Here is a 22,891-nt window from a genome sequence, read left to right as displayed (position 1 = left end):
GCTGTGAGTGTAGGAGTTCACCGTTCTCAAACAGGACATATTTCACGCTGACATTCACAGAGATCGTGTACACCCTATTTTACACTTACAGTAGCTGCACAGTGGGGATCAGCCATGTTTATCATCATCAGGATGTATGTTTTAATTATTATACAGCATACGTAATATCGTGACTTGTTTTGTTATGTGTAAGCAATTTACAATATATGTTATCATGCCAATGAAGCATTTTGAAATTTAATTGAAAAGTGTGTGTGTGTGTGTGTGTGTGTGTGTGTGTGTGTGTGTGTGTGTGTGTGTGTGTGTGTGTGTGTGTGTGTGTGTGTGTGTGTGTGTGTGTGTGTGTGTGTGTGTTACCTGATCTCATGCGGGTAACATCGGCAGTAATAAGCTGCATTTCCTGTCGCCACGCCTCCCCCACCAGAGCTGCACAAATCGTCATGATTTTACACAAATATCACAATGATTTAATCATGAAAACGATGTCATGTTATTTGGTCACCTTGCCTTTGTCTCCTCACCATTACAGACACACAATAACATCACAAGATCCAAATGAACAGCAAAAGGCATTACGAAAATGTTACCAATAACAGTGATTAATAATCATCATTACAATATTAAGCAAAAATAACCGGGATTATCATTTTGACCATAATGGTGGCTTCAACTTTGAGAGCGTACAGATGTTAGCCTGGCACGGCCGGTGTAGATATTAGTCTGGAATCTCTGTGTGGAACCTGCATTTCTGAGGGTCAAATAAAAAAAATGCCGCTGGTGATGAACCCGCCCCCATATTTGCATCCCGGGCCCTGATTGGTCCCTCACAACTTCGGAGGGAGAGAAATGCAATCTCTATTGAGAGGGGCCAGACCTAATCTGACAAGAAGGGAAATATTTTTTTGCAATGGCAGATTCGTCTGGAACCAGGCTATACAAATGTAACCACATGGACCGCTATGGGTTACATTTGCACACTCTCAGAGTTAAATTGACACTAAGGATTTTACTGTGTACAGATGTAAAACTAGCCTCCGCAGTTTGTCAACAACATGTACGTGTTTTTTTTCCCGACCTGTTTTGATCTTCCTGCGTTCCTCTGGAGTGGCCGCCTCTAACAGCCAGAACCAATCATCTGCCTCTGCTCGCTCTGCCGGCAGCCAATCACCTGCGTCCGCTCGCTCTCGCTCTAGCGGCGGCGGCCATGTGTGGCGCGTCGTTACGGCCGCCGTTTCGGCCACTGTCACCGTCTCCCACTTCCTGGTTTCCTCCGTGATTTGTACCCTCTGTGGAGACTGGCTGGTAGAGACTGTGGACACTGTGGACACTGTGGACACTGGAGACACTGGAGACACTGGAGACACTGTGGACACTGTGGACACTGGAGACACTGTGGACACTGTGGACACTGGAGACACTGGAGACAAAACACAAAGCATCTATGAACGTTTGGCCACGTTTACACGGCAACGATCAGAACAGAAAAGGACAAAGTGCCGTTGCGTTCTCACTTTTTATTTTGCGTTTAAACGGAGACGCGACAGTGATTAAAAACGCTGTAGTGTGCATGCCAGGTGGCTAGGTGGCGGTGTGACGCGCTGCCAGATAGACCAGTCATGCATGCGTATAGAACCACTTCCGTTCCACTTCCTATCACAGCTGTTTGTTTTAACACCAACGCAGCGTGGTCCTACGGCTCTGCACCGATGTAATAGCGTACGCGACGTGAGCCGACGTGAGCCATGATGACATCACACGTTTTGCGGATTCCACCGTGTTGCCCGTTTCCATGGAAACGGGAGGCGGAGCATTTACAAACATTTCCACTCTGGAAGGTGGTTTCACATTGTTGCGTTTTCAACCACCTGATAACGCCGATATAAATTTTTTTCTTTCGTTTTCTCAAGAGACCACTCGTCTAAACGGGGCTTTAGAAGTATATATATATATATATATATATATATATATATATATGTCAGGCAGAAACCAACTATGTCCAAAATATAAACTTTTCAGGAAAAAATTAATAAATAAACGTTATACATTGTCAGATACTTGAATGTGTCCTTACATTATCATCACTTTACCCCTAGACTGAAAGAACGAGCCCAATCGATGGTCTTGAAGGGCGGATCCAAACCCAGGCGCTGGATTCCTGCGCCGCTTCCTATTGCTTCACCAATCTATGTCCCCGCCTCCCCTCCCCCCCCCCCACCCCGGCCTGTGCACAGTGCACGCTGACGTCACCAAATTTAGAGCGACGCCCCTCTGCACTCTGATTGGTTAGGAGATAACAAGGTCCTAAGACCAGCGTTCTTGGGTTTCCGAGGCTACTTTACCCCAAAACACCTCAAGTGGAGTTAGGAGGTTTTTGACCATTAATGTGGAGATAGTTGTTTTGTCCATCATTGTCAAGAAAACAAAAAGAAAAAAACTAAATTGGAGGTTTGACTGACAATTTGAGCCAATAGAAAGACACAAAGGTTAGCCAATAGAAAGACAAGACATGAAGGTTAGCCAATAGAAAGACATGAAGGTTAGCCAATAGAAAGACATGAAGGTTAGCCAATAGAAAGACACTGAGGTTAGCCAATAGAAACACAGACTGGTCTTTCGATTTGATGAGATCGTTTTCTCTAGAACTTGCACGCTTCTCTTGTATTGCCAGTGTAAAGCCCCAGGTCGACAAACGGAACCAAATGGTCTATTTGATTGGGTCCCCCGAGATTAAAATAAAATGTAATGCACATCAAAACTGGTGGTTGGAATAAAAGGTTTGAGGTCTCACTGCTGTAGGTTACCTGGTTGTTTAGCAGAGACATCGAGGAACATATACCAGTCATCCTCCATCTTTCCACCTGGCATGGTGGAGACCTCCACCCACTGGACTGGTCTCTGTTCTGTCAGGGTGGAGACCTTCTCCACCCACTGGTCTGCTCTCTGTTCTGTCAGGATGGAGACCTTCTCCATCATCTGGGCTGGTCTCTGTTCTATCAGGGTGGAGACCTTCTCTATCATCTGGGCTGGTCTCTGTTCTGTCAGGGTGGAGACCTTCTCTATCATCTGGGCTGGTCTCTCCTCTGTCACCGTCACGGTGGTCTCAACAACCCGCACCACCTCTTGACCACGCACACACACACACACACACACACACACACACACACACACACACACACACACACACACACACACACACACACACACACACACACACACACACACACACACACACACACACACACACACACACACACACACACACACACACACACACACGTTAAGTGTTAAGTCAGGGACCTTAGCTGAGAGAGAGACATGAAGCAGGGACCCCCACTACATATTGTATAATAGTGTGTGTTTTTTTCATAAATAGCTTCATAGACTTGTTTGACAGACACTGTCATCAGTGTTGGTTTGTTTGTTTGTTTGTTTGTTTGTTTGTTTACACATTATCTTTTTTATCAATATGTTGGATTCATGTTAATGTGCATTTTCAGACATTTAACCACTTAAACCCTCAATACTTTGTAAACTTCACCTTTGGCTCTGTACTTGATCTGTTCTTTTTTCCCCTCTACACCAAACCTCTTTCGAGTTCCTTTCACACAAAGATTTGGCGGCCCCCCTGTAGTAACTCTGAGGACCCCCTAAGGGTCCCGGACCCCCTGTTGAAGACCACTGAGTTAAAGGTTTCATGACATTCAGTGTGATGATGGTCCTTCAATGTGTATACAAAGTTTTAACTGAAAATTCCACTCCAGTGAGCCATTGCAGGTGTTTTTCTCTCACATTTCTAAAGCCTTTTCAACTGCAATGAAAAAATAAATATTTGCCTGCGGGTGTCGCTGTTGAGGGATTTTGCCTGTCAATCATCACCTCTGCTCCGCCCCCCCCCCAAAGGAAAGGATAGGGGAAGGGAGGGGCGAGGAGGGGAGTGGGCGGGATTAATGGCCTGTGACTTCACTATCCAAGGGCCAAGCTCAGATAACTTTTCAGCCTAATTATTCAGAAAACCCCAGACCACTGAAAATCCACTGAATGTTCAAAGTTCAGTTTTTTGGGGTGTAATTGAGGTCATAAAACCCCCCAAAAAAACATAATAATAAAAAAAAAATGAAAATGAATGTCATAGAACCTTTAAAGTGAAATTCCCTGTTAAGTTCAGAGTCAAGCGAACAGCATAGTTTGCTTAGCAGACACTGTGACCCACATTTAACACACGGTGGTTATCTGACCGCTGTGTGTTTAGACATGATGACAGCTACCTGGTGGTCCGAGGAGGGGCTTCTCACGGATGACATCAAACACGACGAACCAATCGTCTCCTTCCGCTCGTTCCGTCGGCGGCACCCGTTGGACGCTTCTAACTTCAGACCAACGAGTCTGTTCCTGCCCTCCTCTCTCCTCCACGATGATCACCTCCCTCCATGTCGCTTCCTGTTCGCCCGTCACCTCTGTGCTCGTCACCTCTGTGCCCGTCACCTCTGTGCCCGTCACCTCTGTGCTCGTCACCTCCACGCCAGAGCGCCACAGCGGTTCCTCCGCGGTCTTCACCTCCATCAAAGAGGTCTTCACCTCCAACACAGAGCTCTTCACCTCCATCACAGAGGTCTGCATGGCGTCTGAACGAGGCTGGACCGGGCCTGTTGGTACAGAGGGTGAGAATAGCTTTGTGACGCTCATCATGTCCACTTCAATGTGCCCTCATTACCTGTCTAACTACTTCTCCAAAGTGAGAGACACCCACAGCCACAACACCAGAGGGAGCGACAGCAGCGATCTGGTACCCCCATACAGTTATAATATATCTAGAGGGCGGATTGCCCCGCCCCCCAGCTATTCATTTCTATGAAAGTTGCTCAGTGGCGTTTGAAGCACCCGGAAGTCTGCCGGGAGTTTAAAATTAGGTCCATTGGGTCTAATAGAATCTGTCTGCCGGAAGTACCAATATTGGGTCGAATATATAGACGTGGTGATATAGTTATGAGCAGCCCGCGCGCTAGGGTTTCAAACGGTAGAAGGCATACGCAGTAGCATTTTAAATGCGAAGTGTTGCATTCTCAGATTGACCACCAGGCGACGGCCGCTTCACTGTTCTACAGCGGCTCTGGGGGCTTGGGTACCCCCCCACATTTAACACAACCATGGTAAAACATTCATCCTACTACTCTGACACCATAATGTGGAATGCCCTGACACCATCCATTAAAAAGATGTGGATCACTGGTTTCTTTAAAAAAAAAACGGTTACATACACGGCTGCCATTTTCCTTTTCTCCTCTGTAAATATAGCGGTTTGTATTTGTTGATGACACGTATTAGCTTGTTATCTGTTGATGAATTGAATACATGGGACCACAATGGAAACAGGTCCCCAGGACTTTGTTGTTATCCTTTCAGCCGAAATGTTTAACTTTAAGTATTCAATCAATCAATCAATCAATCAATCAATCAATCAATCAATCAATCAATACCTCTCGGTACGAAGACAGGCTCTTCACGAATAGCATCAAACAGCAGAAACCAGACATCATCTTGTTCCCGTACTGATGGTACTGATGGTACTGATGGTATAGGTTGTATAGGTGGTGTAGGTTGTATAGGTGGTGTGGGTGATGTAGGTGGTGTAGCCTGTGGTCCAGAGGTCTCCATCACTGTTATCTGTGGTTTCATCTCCACAGGTTTCTCTTCAGTCACTGCAGCTCTGCTGATGTAAATCTGGCTCTGGGCTGACACTCGACCTGATCAAACAAATAACACATTCACATGCACTGTTACTGAACTGATATATAAACACCACACGCAGCCTTCAAATTCAGCTGAACGCAACAAATCTTGCCATTAAAGCTCCTTGAGGGGTTTCTAAATTGACCCTGACATCTGTAACTCTGACAGTGTACAAATGTACCGTCAGAATTAAGGGGAGACCGTGACATTTTAAAGTTTAAATACTGTAAAACCAAGAGTAAAAAAAACATTGTCTTTGGTTAGTCTCCTTAACAACTATAGTTATTTGTGTGTAAGAGGACTGGCTTATAATACCTGGAGGAACGTAGGACTGGGTTATAATACCTGGAGGAACGTAGGACTGAGGTTGAGGCTCCACATCCAGTAAGATGAACCATTCATCATCCTGAAGTCTGATCTCCTCTTCCTGGATGTGCTGTCTCAGACCTATGATCTCCTCCACCTGACCTGTGATCTGGTCAAACAACAGATCATCTTCAGCTTGTCCTGTTGGTTGATCAGCTGCTGCTGTGTGGAGAAAACAACATGAACCCCAGGATGAGAACACACGTCCCTAAGCCACCAGGCGTTTTGGCAAGACAAAACGAGGCAAATGTATTTGTATAGCACATTTCAACAACACAGCAATTCAATGTTCTTCACAATGTGAGATCTGATGACAAGAGTGTAGCCTCTACAAGAAGAACTGTAGTCCCGAAAATAGTTAGACGGAAGCACTCGAAAAGAGACTAAGAAGGAGAGCGATGGAATTCAGTTGTACCTGGTGGAGAGTGAGACGGTTCTCTACCTGGTGGAGAGTGAGACGGTTCTCTACCTGGTGGAGAGTGAGACGGTTCTTTACCTGGTGGAGAGTGAGACGGTTCTCTTCCTGGTGGAGAGTGAGACGGTTCTCTGGGAGCCACGTCCAGCAGAACAAACCAGACATCCTCTGTCCTCCTCAAAGGCTGAGAAGATGGAACTGGTGGAGAAGACGGAGCCTGTTGATCGTAGCTCCACTCTTCTCTGGTCTGCAGTGTTGTCTGTGATCTGATCTGTATCTGCTGGACTGTTGTCTTCTCAACCAAAGACATCACAGGTCCTGACAGAGAAAACACAAAACAAACAAACTCATTCAAAACACTAGATGTCAGTAAGTCTTCAATCTTCATATGAGAATCATTATATCTATTAAAAAAAATCAAGTCGACTTGCAAGATGCAACAGCGACAAACGTTGACGATGACTCTCCTCACCGACAACCTCCGCCACCGATTCAACGTGCTCAGACGGTGGAGCGGCCAACGCTCCTTACCAACGACCGCCAACGGCGAAGGAATCGCCCCAATAAGCTATAATGACTAAAACTAAGACTAAATATAGTGACAGTTTCGTCAACAAATAAAAACTAGACTAAAATGTTAGGGAGGGACTAGTGGAGTAGAACTAAAAGACGAGTCATTTTCTGTTTGGTTGCGCTCGGGTGTTGCGCTCTGAAAATAGCCGATCTACAAGCTCACAACGTGCAACCAAGTGTAAATTCAGCCATAACGAAGCCACACTCCCTCAGCTGCATGAGGGAACAGGGCGCTTGCGCACGCAGCGACCAGCAACAAGAGATATGTTTAATGTATGTAATATGTTTTGCTGACTCTTGTTGTAAACCCATTTGCCCTTTTGGGACATAAATAAAGTTGAACCTTGAATCAAGGCACCGCCAAAATACATCTTAGTCGACTAAATCAACTGTAGATTTAGTCGACTATAATCTTATGATATTTAGTCGACTAAAACTAGACAAAAACTAAAACATTTCAGATGACCAAAATGTGACTACAACTAAACGGAATGTTATTCAAAAGACTATGACTAAAACTAAATAAAAATGTGCTGTCAAAATCAACACTGTTTTTTTCACTACCTACCTAGTGACGCTGTGGGTTTTATCACTACCTACCTAGTGACACTGTGGGTTTCATCACTACCTACCTAGTGACACTGTGGGTTTTATCACTACCTACCTAGTGACACTGTGGGTTTTATCACTACCTACCTAGTGACACTGTGGGTTTTATCACTACCTACCTAGTGACACTGTGGGTTTTATCACTACCTACCTAGTGACGCTGTGGGTTTTATCACTACCTACCTAGTGACACTGTGGGTTTTATCACTACCTACCTAGTGACACTGTGGGTTTTATCACTACCTACCTAGTGACACTGTGGGTTTTATCACTACCTACCTAGTGACACTGTGGGTTTTATCACTACCTACCTAGTGACGCTGTGGGTTTTATCACTACCTACCTAGTGACACTGTGGGTTTTATCACTACCTACCTAGTGACACTGTGGGTTTTATCACTACCTACCTAGTGACACTGTGGGTTTTATCACTACCTACCTAGTGACACTGTGGGTTTTATCACTACCTACCTAGTGACACTGTGGGTTTTATCACTACCTACCTAGTGACGCTGTGGGTTTTATCACTACCTACCTAGTGACACTGTGGGTTTTATCACTACCTACCTAGTGACACTGTGGGGTTTATTACTACCTACCTAGTGACGCTGTGGGTTTTATCACTACCTACCTAGTGACGCTGTGGGTTTTATCACTACCTACCTAGTGACACTGTGGGTTTTATCACTACCTACCTAGTGACACTGTGGGTTTTATCACTACCTACCTAGTGACACTGTGGGGTTTTATCACTACCTACCTAGTGACACTGTGGGTTTTATCACTACCTACCTAGTGACACTGTGGGTTTTATCACTACCTACCTAGTGACACTGTGGGGTTTTATCACTACCTACCTAGTGACACTGTGGGTTTTATCACTACCTACCTAGTGACGCTGTGGGTTTTATCACTACCTACCTAGTGACGTTACATCTCTGGGGACAACATCCAGAAACAGGAACCAGTCATCATCTCTGTTCACGTCCTGCTGAAGTCTGCTCTCCTCTCCCTGGATGACCTGTCCTAGACGTATGATCTCCTCCACCTGATCTGTGATCTGGTCAAACAGATCCCCAGCTGCTGTGTGGATCCCAGTAGATCCTGTAGATTCCTGATGAAGCTGAACAGATTCCTGCTCCACGAGAACTGCTCAGAAAACAACATGAACAACAACAACACATTGGAGCAGGAGACCGACCTACATGTGAGCAGAGCTGAAAATTCAAAATTCAACCAAAGAACGAGATTTTTGGGAAGGATCTCCTCATTTGCCAACAAGAGTGCACTAAAAACCCTAGAGCTGGAGCCCTCATTCAATGCCTACTTATGCTTACACCTCTCTGCTAGAACATCAAATGGTTCTACCTGCTAGAACATCATTCTCTAGTGTTCTTTGTAAATTGACTTTGAGTACAGAGAAAAGCGCTGTATGAATTGGATGTATTCATATTAGTTCTACCTGCTGTGACGTCGGATGGTACTATAGGAGGAACGTCCAGTAGAACATTGCCCTGAGAAGATGAAACCTGTTGATCGTAGCTCCACTCTTCTCTGATCTGCACTGTTGTCTGTGATCTGATCTGTATCTGCTGGACTGTTGTCTTCTCAACCACAGACACCACAGGCTCTAACAGAGAAAACACACACAACTCATTAAGACAAAGGACAAGAACTTCCTACATTCGTAAGTCTTCCTACGAGAATCAGGATATCTGTAAAAGCATAGTTGCTTATAATTCATGGGATGTGAAGGTAGTGCTGTGGATTCTAGCGCTACCTAGTGGTACGTAAGTCACATCTAAGGGGACCACATCCAGGAACACGAACCAGTCATCATCCCTCTCTCTCATTGGCTGCCGTGTATCGAGCATCTCTCTCATTGGCTGCCGTGTATCGAGCATCTCTCTCATTGGCTGTGGTGGGATTTCAGCAACGCGTCTCTGTCGCTCTTCAACGAACACCTCTGGTCTCTCCTCTCTTCTCTCCTCTCCTGCCTCCTCTCTTCTCTCCTCTCCTGTCTCCTCTCTTCTCTCCTCTCCTGTCTCCTCTCTTCTCTCCTCTCCTGCCTCCTCTCCCGTCTCCTCAACGGTTGTTCTTTCAGTCTTGGTGGTCGTTTCCTCTCGGACTCTCTGCTCCCAGGTCACTGATATGAAGACAATAACATAAGAAGAATTCTTACAAACAGGAGGCGAGACAAAGAACTTCAAACAGCATCAACGTTGCAAGCAACTGAGAATTAGGGATGGGGATCGTTCATTTGCATCGATTTCGATCCCCTTAGCGATCCTGCTTATCGATACGATTCCTCATCGATCCCACTATTGATCCTTTTCTATTATTGGTAGCTGTTGGCAAATTGGTGCTAATCTGAGGCACCCTGTCACTTTCATTTAGTTTCAATCAAAGATAAAGCATGTTTGCTTCAACTGAAGGGATATGTGCATGCATTGTAGCCATTCAATTCATGTTCCTTATTTTTACTGATAGTTGGCAAGAAATTCAACAGCAGTCAAAAGCTTTATTAGGACGACATGTTTTTGCCAGTGATTTGATTTCAGCGACATGACACTTGTGTCTCTCGAGACATGACGTCCCGCTAGAATCTATAAGAGAAATGATAAGCCAAATCCTTATTGATTTCCGATTCTCAATAACTTCGGAATCCATTCCATGACAGAATGGATTCTCTAACCCGTCCCTAATGAGAAGAAGACTGGATCCTGTCTTGGCTGAGCAGAAGCGTGTTGTACGGTGACATGTACAGATAAATAGATGTATAGGCTTGTACTTCCCACTGACACTGAAATTGTCATAAATCGTATATCTGTACCTGGTGGCACGTAAGCGGTTTGTCTGTGAACGGCGTCCATCAGTATAAACCAGTCATCATCGGCCTGTGGAGGCAGTTCTCTGGTGATCAGCCTGAGTTGTGACGTTTGTCTCAACGTTGTTCTCTCTTCAAATGTGACCTCTGTGCTCTCCTCCACGGAGGTCATCTTAACCTCCGCTGTAGAGGGAGGATGGGGGTTCTCCTGAGCACGCTCCACCACTGTAACAGATTGACATATAAGTAAACTATGTTAGTGCCATGGATCCAAGCCGCAACATAATCGATCGATTGATCATAACATGCTCTGAAAATGCACGTGGTCCACCCATCTGACCACTTAACACGGCTTTCAAATAACCAATGTTTATGCTATACTAACACATTTAGCTGTGAGAACTGTGAGAACCCCAGCTCTAGAGGAGGGGGTACGATATTGTACAGGGTCACAGTGAGGCAGGACCTGTAGGTTTGTTACCATAGAGGGGGGAACCATATTGTACAGGGTCACACAGTGAGGTTTGTTACCATAGAGGGGGGAACCATATTGTACAGGGTCACACAGTGAGGTTTGTTACCATAGAGGGGGGAACCATATTGTACAGGGTCACACAGTTAGGCAGTACCTGCAGGTTTGAAGACGACCTTGTACGGAGAGCGCTCCATCAGGATGTACCACTCGTCTTTGACTCCGCCCACCTCAGAGGGCCTCCTCTGCGCCTCCCTTCTCTCCTCCCTTCTCTCCTCCGCTACGATGGTCACTTTCTTCTGGCTACTCCTCCCCGTGAAGACTTCTGAGACCATGGACGTTGATCTTCCTTCAAGCTGGAGCCTTCGTCTCAGAATGCCGTGCTCCACTCGCTCCTCCGCCTCCTCTTCCTCCGCCTCCTCTTCCTCCGCCTCCTCTTCCTCCACCTCCTCTTCATCCTCCTGCCTCCTCGTAACGTCTTCTTCTGGTGGAGGGACCTCCTCCATCTCGTCTCCTTCAGAAACCTCCTTCACTTGCTCCTGTACAGTGTTCATTTTGACAGCAAATGTTGATGTAGTTTTAGTCGTAGTCTTTTGAATGATATTCCATTTAGTTTTAGTCATATTTTAGTCTAGTTTAGTTGACTAAATATAAGATTTTAGTCGACTAAATCTACAGTTGATTTAGTGGACTAAAATGTATTTTGGCTGATTTATACTCAGCTGTGAGCCGAAAATAGCCAATCTATAAGCTCATATATAGATTGTCTATTTTCGGAGCATAACACCCACACGCATTCAAGCATAAAATGACTAGATCTCGTCTCCACTTCTACTGGATCTCTTCTCCTCTAGTCTTAGTTCTACTGGATCTCTTCTCCGCTAGTCTTAGTTCTACTGGATCTCTTCTCCACTAGTCTTAGTTCTACTGGATCTCTTCTCCACTAGTCTTAGTTCTACTGGATCTCTTCTCCACTAGTCTTAGTTCTACTGGATCTCTTCTCCACTAGTCTTAGTTCTACTGGATCTCTTCTCCACTAGTCTTAGTTCTACTGGATCTCTTCTCCACTTCTACTGGATCTCTTCTCCACTAGTCTTAGTTCTACTGGATCTCTTCTCCACTAGTCTTAGTTCTACTGGATCTCTTCTCCACTAGTCTTAGTTCTACTGGATCTCTTCTCCACTAGTCTTAGTTCTACTAGATCTCTTCTCCACTTCTACTGGATCTCTTCTCCACTAGTCTTAGTTCTACTGGATCTCTTCTCCACTAGTCTTAGTTCTACTGGATCTCTTCTCCACTAGTCTTAGTTCTACTGGATCTCTTCTCCACTAGTCTTAGTTCTACTGGATCTCTTCTCCACTAGTCTTAGTTCTACTGGATCTCTTCTCCACTAGTCTAGTTCTACTGGATCTCTTCTCCACTAGTCTTAGTTCTACTGGATCTCTTCTCCACTAGTCTTAGTTCTACTGGATCTCTTCTCCGCTAGTCTTAGTTCTACTGGATCTCTTCTCCACTAGTCTTAGTTCTACTGGATCTCTTCTCCACTAGTCTTAGTTCTACTGGATCTCTTCTCCACTAGTCTTAGTTCTACTGGATCTCTTCTCCACTAGTCTTAGTTCTACTGGATCTCTTCTCCACTAGTCTTAGTTCTACTGGATCTCTTCTCCTCTAGTCACTCCTCCCTTTAACATTTTAGTCTAGTTTTTATTTGTTGATGAAATTGTCGGTTTATTTAGTCATGGTTTTAGTCATCATAGCTTTGCTTCTAGTTTTCGTCAGAGATAAAAAGGTAGTCGACCAACATTTTTCATCATAGTTTTAGTGGACAACATTAACACCTCCTGTACCTCCTCTGCTTGACGTTCCACAGCTGTGCTCATCTCCTCCACAGTGGTCTGCACCACCTTCTTCACCAGGCTCCAAGCCAGGAGATCCACCTCTTTCTGGGACAAGTCTTCAGCCTCCACCTCCTTGCTGCCCTGGTCCTCCACCTCTTCGTTTTCTCCTTCTAGCAGACCCTTTAAAAACACCTTCTTTATGTCCTCAGCCAGTTCGTCCACGTCGTGTTCCTCCTCGCCGCCGCCGCCGCTCCTCTCTCGAACGGCCGACTTGAACTCCGCCCCGCCCACTGCGTCTTTCACCAGTCTGACCTCTTGGCGCGAGGAGTCGTCTACTTCCTGTCGGAGCCTGGCCACTTCCTCTTTCCCCAGCTCTCCTTCTATGGCGTCCTGGATCCTCCCCGCCAGCTGGTCTACCTCCTGGAGCCTCCCTTCTAGAACCTTCACCTCCCTGAGCCGCTCCTCCAGAACGTCCGTTTCCTTCAGTGTGGACACCACGGTCCTGACCTCCTGTCGCCTGAAGCTCACTTCCTTCGTTGTCTCCACGCGTCTCACTTCACTCGTAGCCGTCGCCTCGGTGCCTCTGGTACCTGAGGAAGAATTATACATTATACTATACTGTTACTATGGTTGTTTATATCTAACCTTTATAGTTAACACATTGAGTGCCATAAACGCGCAGGTTGATATGAGCAGGTGCTCTGAGTCTTTGATTAGACAGGTTGATATGAGCAGGTGCTCTGAGTCTTTGATTAGACAGGTTGATATGAGCAGGTGCTCTGAGTCTTTGATTAGACAGGTTGATATGAGCAGGTGCTCCGAGTCTTTGATTAGACAGGTTGATATGAGCAGGTGCACTGAGTCTTTGATTAGACAGGTTGATATGAGCAGGTGCTCTGAGTCTTTGATTAGACAGGTTGATATGAGCAGGTGCTCTGAGTCTTTGATTAGACAGGTTGATATGAGCAGGTGCTCCGAGTCTTTGATTAGACAGGTTGATATGAGCAGGTGCACTGAGTCTTTGATTAGACAGGTTGATATGAGCAGGTGCTCTGAGTCTTTGATTAGACTTACAGAGCGACTTACAGAGCGACTCAACATCAGGTAAATGAGCGGGTTGTTACACACAGCCATGATCAAATCAGCAGCCTCCTCTCCTACAGTTTAACTAATAAATAATAACAACAACAATAACAACATCAACTAGACGGTCTCCGCCAGGTCAGGTAGGTTATTGTGGCCTCCTGGTGGCGCTATAATAGGCCAATGTGAAAAGGGTGCCATTTCTTCCTAGGCCTTGCATCGCATTCATGATTTGAGGCATTTTGTTCTAAAAATGTGTTTTGCTAAATTTGACCTGCTGGTGGCGCTATAACAGGCCAATGTTAAAAGGGTGGCATTTGTTCCTCAACGTAGTGCAAATGTGTGTTCAAAGTTTCACCGCAATCGGACGGTGCGTTCATGATTTGCGGCATTTTGTTCAAAACGGGCCACTTCTGTAAACATTACATGTCAATCTTAGCCAATCAGGATGGAATATGAAAAATCAAACAGATCCGTCTTGATCACATGGCTATAGAGATCATGTGTACCGATTTGCGTGAAATTTGGATCAAATCTGAAGGCTTAATATCACAAAATGTGTTTTACATAAGTCTGCCTCCTGGTGGCGCTATAAAAGGCCCATGTGAAAAATTTGGAGCAGAGGTTCTGCTCTGGCATCCAGGGACTGTGTGTGCACAGTTTCGCTGCGATCAAGCCAACGGTGGCAGAGATTAGCTGTACACAAAATGACAGAATGACGGACGGACGGACGGACACACGGACACACGGACGGACGGACAGGGGCGAAAACATACTCTCGCCATGCTGTGTTCATGATTTGAGGCATTTTGTTCGAAACGGAGTACTCCTGCAAAATTTGAAAGACATTTTTTGCCAATCAGGATGGAATATGAAAAATCTGAAATGAGCCGTTTCTTTAAATGACTATAGAGATACCGTGTACCGATTTGCCGGATTTTGGGCCAAAATCTGTAGGAGTACTGTCCAAAAATGTGTTTTGCACAAATCGGCCTCCTGGTGGCGCTATAAAAGGCCCATGTGAAAAATTTGGAGCAGAGGTTCTGCTCTGGCATCCAGGGACTGTGTGTGCACAGTTTCGCTGCGATCAAGCCAACGGTGGCAGAGATTAGCTGTACACAAAATGACAGAATGACGGACGGACGGACGGACACACGGACACACGGACGGACGGACAGGGGCGAAAACATACTCTCGCCATGCCTTTCGGCCTGGCGGAGACAATAATAATGAACTCACATGGAGACTGGGTGAAGCTGCGGTCCAGTCTGTAGTACCAGTCGTCTTCTTGTTTGAAGACCGGCTGTAACAACCTGCCCACTGAGCTGGATGCTGTGGAGCCACGCCCACCTGGTGATGTTAATCATATTCATTACATCAGTAACACTGTTTTCTTTCATCTTTGACGGGGAGACAAAACTGTGTTAGCTGCTACATTATTCATGAGCAGAAGTAAATAATAAAGAATATGCATGAAGTGTGTAAATTAGACCCTCCAGTAGGGGTGTGCCGATACACTAATTTCACGAAACGATACGATACGATATTGGGCTCACAACTTCGATATGATTTCGATATGATTTCGATACGATACGATATGCACTTTTTTATTATGAAAATATATGGGGGAGAAAAAAAGTAAATGTGCAAAAAAATTATTCTGTTTTTGCATTATTCAGACATGCAAACTTGTAGCTTTTCAGCTACAATAGCCGTTTTTAATCCAAATAGGGCAATAGTGTGACACCTGACCCGAAAAAAAACTACATGTTGTCACCCTTTTCACCTCGGGGCTGTTTGCATGCCTGATTAGTTTATTAAGTTTATTCAAAACGATATTTTTTTTCTTACAAAACGATACATATCGTCACAAAAACGTATCGCGATATATCGCGGGACGATATATCGGCACACCCCTACCCTCCAGAAAAGCGGCGATTATGCGATTATGTGCATAATATGCGATTATGCGCATAATTATGCGGGGGTAAAATGATTTCACAACTGCGCATAATTTCACAACTTTTCGCATATTCCGCAACTTTGCGCATATTTTGCAACTTCACGCAATTTCAGCGCATAAAATCACATAAAAACTCATCGCAAAATATAGGATTTTAGCCCGCATTTTTCTGGAGGGTCTAGTAAATGAAGTAAATCTCAACACTACCTGCTGTTTGGACAGAGCGGACGGACGGCAGCGAGGGAAGAGATGGACGCCGACGCAGGAAGACAAACCACTGGTCTCTGTCCCCCTTGTCCCCAGTGTCCTCCGTGTCCCGTTTGTCCTCCCTGTCCCCACCCTGCTGCCGCCTGGCCTCCTGCTGGTCCTCAGATACCTGCTGTTGGTCCTCAGATGTCCAGCCCTGCTGTGATTGGCTGACGGTCCTGCTGCTGGAATAAGAGCTCTGCCGGGTGCTTGTGAAAGTCTGGACGGGCTGAGTGACCTCCCCTCTGACTGTGGACACATGACCATGATGATGACCATGATGATGACCATGATGATGACGATGGCAGCCGTTGCTTATGGGGTTTGTTGGCGAGATGAAGGCAGCGTTTTTGCAAAGCTTTTAAGTGGCCATGCCAGATGTTAAGCCAGACGTTAAGGTCAAAAGGATAAAGTGAGCGCGGTTAAGCAGAGGTTAGCGTGAAGCCGAGTGGCAGCGAATGACGTCGTGTCGTTTGGACGTCGAACACAAAAGGACCAGACGTGATGTCAGAGTCAGAACAGACGCAACAGAGCTGTAAGCAACGGGTCAAACACAGTCCTGTTGTTTCACACGCAAAGCAACGATGAAACCGTTCAAAGGACAGGTTCCTGGATCAGAAACGACCATAAGAGGATGGAAGGTAAGATGTGTCACATCTCAAAGCAGGAGGGTCTTCGGCCACAAGCTCTCAGGTTAAGATAATGCATGTTACGCTGTGTGATCACCTGATCCAAAGCTGAAAATACTTTTAAGACGAACGTCTGCAAGTCAAAGCCGAGGTGAAAAGCAGTGAGTTCACCTTGATGGGAGGTGATGTTAAATCATAGAGCCGTTAGCAAGCTGGAATAAAACACGCATTGAGTTTGTTAGAAAGAACTCCTACACAACTTCTGGGGTACCTGCTGGTTCTGAGAAGGTGTATACTCTGTCAGATGCTTCTGAGAAGGTGTTTACTCTGTCAGATGGTTCTGAGAAGGTGTTTACTCTGTCAGATGGTTTTGGGAAGCTGTCAGACTCCAGCATAAGGAACCAGTCATCATCTTCACACCTGTTGGGGACTGAGAGCTCCAGCGGTTGAGAAACTGCAAAGAGTGGAAGCACTTTAACCACTTATCACAGAGGTTTGAGCGCTCTTCTATTCAATCTACACCAGGGGCCCTATCTTGAGCGCTGATTTAAAAATTATTAAAAGAAAATAGCAGATGTACGAGCTTGCATATCTGAGCTTGTACATCTGCTATTTTTGAATAGCCAACGTTAAATCTAAAATGACACATATACTTTTCCGGCTTTAATGGGTTAAAATAGTTCAAATAGCCGCTCTACAAGCTCACAATGTGTCGATGTAGATCGGCTATTTCCACCCGCTAGATAAGGCCCCACATCTCTTTGCCAAACACTGATCTACAAGCACACAAGCTTGTAGATCGGCATTTTTTGGCGAGCGTTCCCCCCTGAATAGAGACGCTGGGGTTCAAGTAGTGAAGAAGACAGAAGGCTGACACACACACACACACACACACACACACACACACACACACACACACACACACACACACACACACACACACACACACACACACACACACACACACACACACACACACACACACACACACACACACACACACACACACACACCTCCGTCCAGGCATCGGGACAGCCTCTTGCTAGCGGAGCGGGTGAACCTGGGGGCGGGCCGGGCGATGAGGGAGCTGGCCTGGCGGCTCTGGGCCTGGGTCCGCCCGCTGTAGCGGAACTTGGAGCCCAGGAGCATGAAGCGGCGGGAGGACGGCGGCTCCACCGTGGAGACCCTGGAGATCAGGAGATAACCATTAATTCATCTAACATAATAACCCTGGAGGTCAGGAGATAACCATTAATTCATCTAACATAATAACCCTGGAGGTCAGGAGATAACCATTCATTCACCTAACATAATAACCCTGGAGATCAGGAGATAACCATTCATTCATCTAACATAATAACCCTGGAGGTCAGGAGATAACCATTCATTCATCTAACATAATAACCCTGGAGGTCAGGAGATAACCATTCATTCATCTAACATAGTAACCCTGGAGATCAGGAGATAACCATTCATTCATCTAACATAATAACCCTGGAGATCAGGAGATAACCATTCATTCATCTAACATAATAACCCTGGAGATCAGGAGATAACCATTCATTCATCTAACATAATAACCCTGGAGGTCAGGAGATAACCATTCATTCACCTAACATAATAACCCTGTAGATCAGGAGATAACCATTCATTCATCTAACATAATAACCCTGGAGATCAGGAGATAACCATTCATTCATCTAACATAATAACCCTGGAGGTCAGGAGATAACCATTCATTCATCTAACATAATAACCCTGGAGATCAGGAGATAACCATTCATTCATCTAACATAATAACCCTGGAGATCAGGAGATAACCATTCATTCATCTAACATAATAACCCTGGAGGTCAGGAGATAACCATTCATTCATCTAACATAATAACCCTGGAGGTCAGGAGATAACCATTCATTCATCTAACATAATAACCCTGGAGATCAGGAGATAACCATTCATTCACCTAACATAATAACCCTGGAGATCAGGAGATAACCATTCATTCATCTAACATAATAACCCTGGAGATCAGGAGATAACCATTCATTCATCTAACATAATAACCCTGTAGATCAGGAGATAACCATTCATTCACCTAACATAATAACCCTGGAGGTCAGGAGATAACCATTCATTCATCTAACATAATAACCCTGGAGATCAGGAGATAACCATTCATTCATCTAACATAATAACCCTGGAGATCAGGAGATAACCATTCATTCATCTAACATAATAACCCTGGAGGTCAGGAGATAACCATTCATTCACCTAACATAATAACCCTGTAGATCAGGAGATAACCATTCATTCATCTAACATAATAACCCTGGAGATCAGGAGATAACCATTCATTCATCTAACATAATAACCCTGGAGGTCAGGAGATAACCATTCATTCATCTAACATAATAACCCTGGAGATCAGGAGATAACCATTCATTCATCTAACATAATAACCCTGGAGATCAGGAGATAACCATTCATTCATCTAACATAATAACCCTGGAGGTCAGGAGATAACCATTCATTCATCTAACATAATAACCCTGGAGGTCAGGAGATAACCATTCATTCATCTAACATAATAACCCTGGAGATCAGGAGATAACCATTCATTCATCTAACATAATAACCCTGGAGGTCAGGAGATAACCATTCATTCATCTAACATAATAACCCTGGAGATCAGGAGATAACCATTCATTCACCTAACATAATAACCTGGACATCATCATAACATAATATACAGTTTAGATTGGACACTTCAACCAAACCATTCATTCATCTCAACACGGTTCATTTGTCTAGGCCTGGGCCGCTGGTGTAGCGGTCCAGGCACCAAGGCTCAATGTAGCCTGACAGCGCGTCACAGGTTCGAGTCCCGATCCTGACGGCCTTTGCTGCATTTTTTTTTTAAATTTTTTTTTTTTTTAGAGTCGACAATTATTTTTTACCCCTTTTTCTCCCCAATTTAGTCGTTATGTCGTATCCTACTGACTCACCTGCCAGTGAGGAGCCCCCACCAGGAGGACGTAGGGCCTTCGCCCTACTCCTCCCGCCCAACACTCCCCGCTGACAGGTGCCCCCCCAGCCCGTAGGAGTATGTGCAATGACCAATATCACCCTCCTCCTCCTCCTCCTCCTCCTCCTCCTCCTCCTCCTCCTGAACACGGGCCAATTGTGTTCATGTAAACGCCCGACAAAGCCAGATGCACCACACGGTGGATTCGAACCCACAACCTCCGTGGTGGACTTTACCACTGAGCCATCCGAGTGCATTTTTTGGGGGATTTGTCTAGAAATGCACTGTGTGTCTCGGGCCGACCACTCCACTTCAAACCTGCCGTGCATCACAGAAGACCTGAGGGTCTAATGAAGAACCTTCTACCATCTAGATAGAGGTGTATATTCACTATTCACCTGAAGAAGGTGTGATGTTCTACAGACATATAGAAGGTGTGATGTTCTACAGACATATAGAAGGTGTGATGTTCTACAGACACATGTTTACCTGAAGAAGGTGTGATGTTCTACAGACATATAGAAGGTGTGATGTTCTACAGACATATAGAAGGTGTGATGTTCTACAGACATATAGAAGGTGTGATGTTCTACAGACATATAGAAGGTGTGATGTTCTACAGACATATAGAAGATGTGATGTTCTACAGACATATAGAAGGTGTGATGTTCTACAGACATATAGAAGGTGTGATGTTCTACAGACACATGTTTACCTGAAGAAGGTGTGATGTTCTACAGACACATGTTTACCTGAAGAAGGTGTGATGTTCTACAGACATAATGTTTACCTGAAGAAGGTGTGATGTTCTACCAGCCTGATCTCCAGAGATTACCGTAACATTGCACGGATCCAGTGCACTTCATTCCGTGGATAGTCGCCTAGAAACCCAGAAATTGCGTGCATATGTACGGCGAGTCCCACGGTGGGTGTAACCAGTCGCAACCCGGAAAAACCCGGAAGCAGAGCAGTCCCCACAACAAAATTTACGATTCTGTGCCTATCGGTACATAACTCAAACGGCGCTGAGTAGGCACAAGGGAATGTCGCAACGTTCGGGACGGCAACTCGCTCGCTTTAGCTCGCTCGGTGGCCCCTTACGTGGCGACACTTCCCTTGAGACTGCGCGCCTCCGAAATGGTTTTGTCACAAAGGGAGAGAGGTACATATGCACGGAATTTCGGGGTTTCTAGGCGACTATCCACGGAATGAAGTGCACTGGATCCGTGCAATGTTACGGTAATCTCTGGAGATCGGGTTGGTTCTACAGACATAATGTTTACCTGAAGAAGGTGTGATGTTCTACAGACATAATGTTTACCTGAAGAAGGTGTGATGTTCTACAGACATAATGTTTACCTGAAGAAGGTGTGATGTTCTACAGACATAATGTTTACCTGAAGAAGGTGTTCTACAGACATAATGTTTACCTGAAGAAGGTGTTCTACAGACATAATGTTTACCTGAAGAAGGTGTTCTACAGACATAATGTTTACCTGAAGAAGGTGTGATGTTCTACAGACATAATGTTTACCTGAAGAAGGTGTGATGTTCTACAGACATATAGAAGGTGTGATGTTCTACAGACATATAGAAGGTGTGATGTTCTACAGACACATATAGAAGGTGTGATGTTCTACAGACATATAGAAGGTGTGATGTTCTACAGACACATGTTTACCTGAAGAAGGTGTGATGTTCTACAGACATAATGTTTACCTGAAGAAGGTGTTCTACAGACATAATGTTTACCTGAAGAAGGTGTTCTACAGACATAATGTTTACCTGAAGAAGGTGTGATGTTCTACAGACATAATGTTTACCTGAAGAAGGTGTTCTACAGACATAATGTTTACCTGAAGAAGGTGTTCTACAGACATAATGTTTACCTGAAGAAGGTGTTCTACAGACATAATGTTTACCTGAAGAAGGTGTGATGTTCTACAGACATAATGTTTACCTGAAGAAGGTGTTCTACAGACATAATGTTTACCTGAAGAAGGTGTTCTACAGACATAATGTTTACCTGAAGAAGGTGTGATGTTCTACAGACATAATGTTTACCTGAAGAAGGTGTGATGTTCTACAGACATAATGTTTACCTGAAGAAGGTGTTCTACAGACATAATGTTTACCTGAAGAAGGTGTTCTACAGACATAATGTTTACCTGAAGAAGGTGTTCTACAGACATAATGTTTACCTGAAGAAGGTGTGATGTTCTACAGAAACCTTCCACAGCTTCTTGGCGGCTTTGTAGTTGGGCAGTTTGAACCCAATAGTGCTTTCATACTGCTCCTGCTGCACGTGAACAAAATAATACACTTTAGAACATATTGTTGCAGTCGGGCAGAAACCTTTATTCTAACTTGTTGTGTCTTTTCGTAAATGAATTGATCATACTACAGTGTCACACAAAAGCATCAAAAGTAGCTGATCTTCTTTGGGGATCTCAGTTGAAGCCATTGTGGCTTTTGTGAGCGATCCATTTCAGCTGACCTTGAATTGTAAACTGTACTTCCATGTGCTGCAAATCTTCTACATAAAGTATTCAATCAATCAATCAAAAACAAGCTCGAAGAATGGCACAAAGCAACACGTTTTCTTTTGAGCTTGTAGATCTGCTACTTTAGCTATTTTTGAATTTGGATCCTGAATAGTAACAGTTTTGGACATTTCCACCCGACGATAAAAAATAATATATTTAGTAAACTCTGATAAAAATATAAAATAATATATTTAGTAAACTCTGATAAAAATATAAAATAATATATTTAGTAAACTCTGATAAACATGTAAAATAATACATTTAGTAAACTCTGATAAACATAAAATAATATATTTAGTAAACTCTGATAAACATATAAAATAATAGATTTAGTAAACTCTGATAAACATATAAAATAATAGATTTAGTAAACTCTTATAAACATATAAAATAATAGATTTAGTAAACTCTGATAAACATATAAAATAATAGATTTAGTAAACTCTTATAAACATATAAAATAATCGATTTAGTAAACTCTGATAAACATATAAAATAATAGATTTAGTAAACTCTTATAAACATATAAAATAATAGATTTAGTAAACTCTTATAAACATATAAAATAATA

General features: G+C 44.3%; 1 protein-coding gene across 1 annotated transcript in view; it reads right to left on the bottom strand.

Annotated features, from left to right (window-relative positions):
• Window positions 1-22,891, bottom strand: part of LOC308084582 (uncharacterized protein) — an 84,685-nt gene that overhangs the window by 17,399 nt on the left and 44,395 nt on the right. Inside the window, exons 10-28 of the mRNA XM_080427299.1 lie at window positions 21,976-22,073; window positions 17,762-17,934; window positions 17,020-17,202; window positions 16,081-16,368; window positions 15,150-15,260; window positions 12,837-13,417; window positions 11,436-11,528; window positions 11,147-11,405; window positions 10,524-10,742; window positions 9,471-9,836; window positions 9,153-9,320; window positions 8,612-8,842; window positions 6,590-6,826; window positions 6,073-6,255; window positions 5,475-5,741; window positions 4,266-4,643; window positions 2,802-3,119; window positions 1,076-1,417; window positions 358-426 (exon numbers count right to left, since the gene is read on the bottom strand). Coding sequence (XP_080283425.1) covers window positions 358-426; window positions 1,076-1,417; window positions 2,802-3,119; window positions 4,266-4,643; window positions 5,475-5,741; window positions 6,073-6,255; window positions 6,590-6,826; window positions 8,612-8,842; window positions 9,153-9,320; window positions 9,471-9,836; window positions 10,524-10,742; window positions 11,147-11,405; window positions 11,436-11,528; window positions 12,837-13,417; window positions 15,150-15,260; window positions 16,081-16,368; window positions 17,020-17,202; window positions 17,762-17,934; window positions 21,976-22,073 — 4,564 coding nt within the window. The remainder of the gene's footprint in view (window positions 1-357; window positions 427-1,075; window positions 1,418-2,801; window positions 3,120-4,265; window positions 4,644-5,474; window positions 5,742-6,072; window positions 6,256-6,589; window positions 6,827-8,611; window positions 8,843-9,152; window positions 9,321-9,470; window positions 9,837-10,523; window positions 10,743-11,146; window positions 11,406-11,435; window positions 11,529-12,836; window positions 13,418-15,149; window positions 15,261-16,080; window positions 16,369-17,019; window positions 17,203-17,761; window positions 17,935-21,975; window positions 22,074-22,891) is intronic.

This window comes from Gymnoscopelus braueri (assembly GCF_963280865.1).
Source record: "Gymnoscopelus braueri genome assembly, chromosome: 4".
Lineage (NCBI taxonomy): Eukaryota > Metazoa > Chordata > Actinopteri > Myctophiformes > Myctophidae > Gymnoscopelus > Gymnoscopelus braueri.
This window is presented reverse-complemented; position numbering and strand designations above follow the sequence as displayed.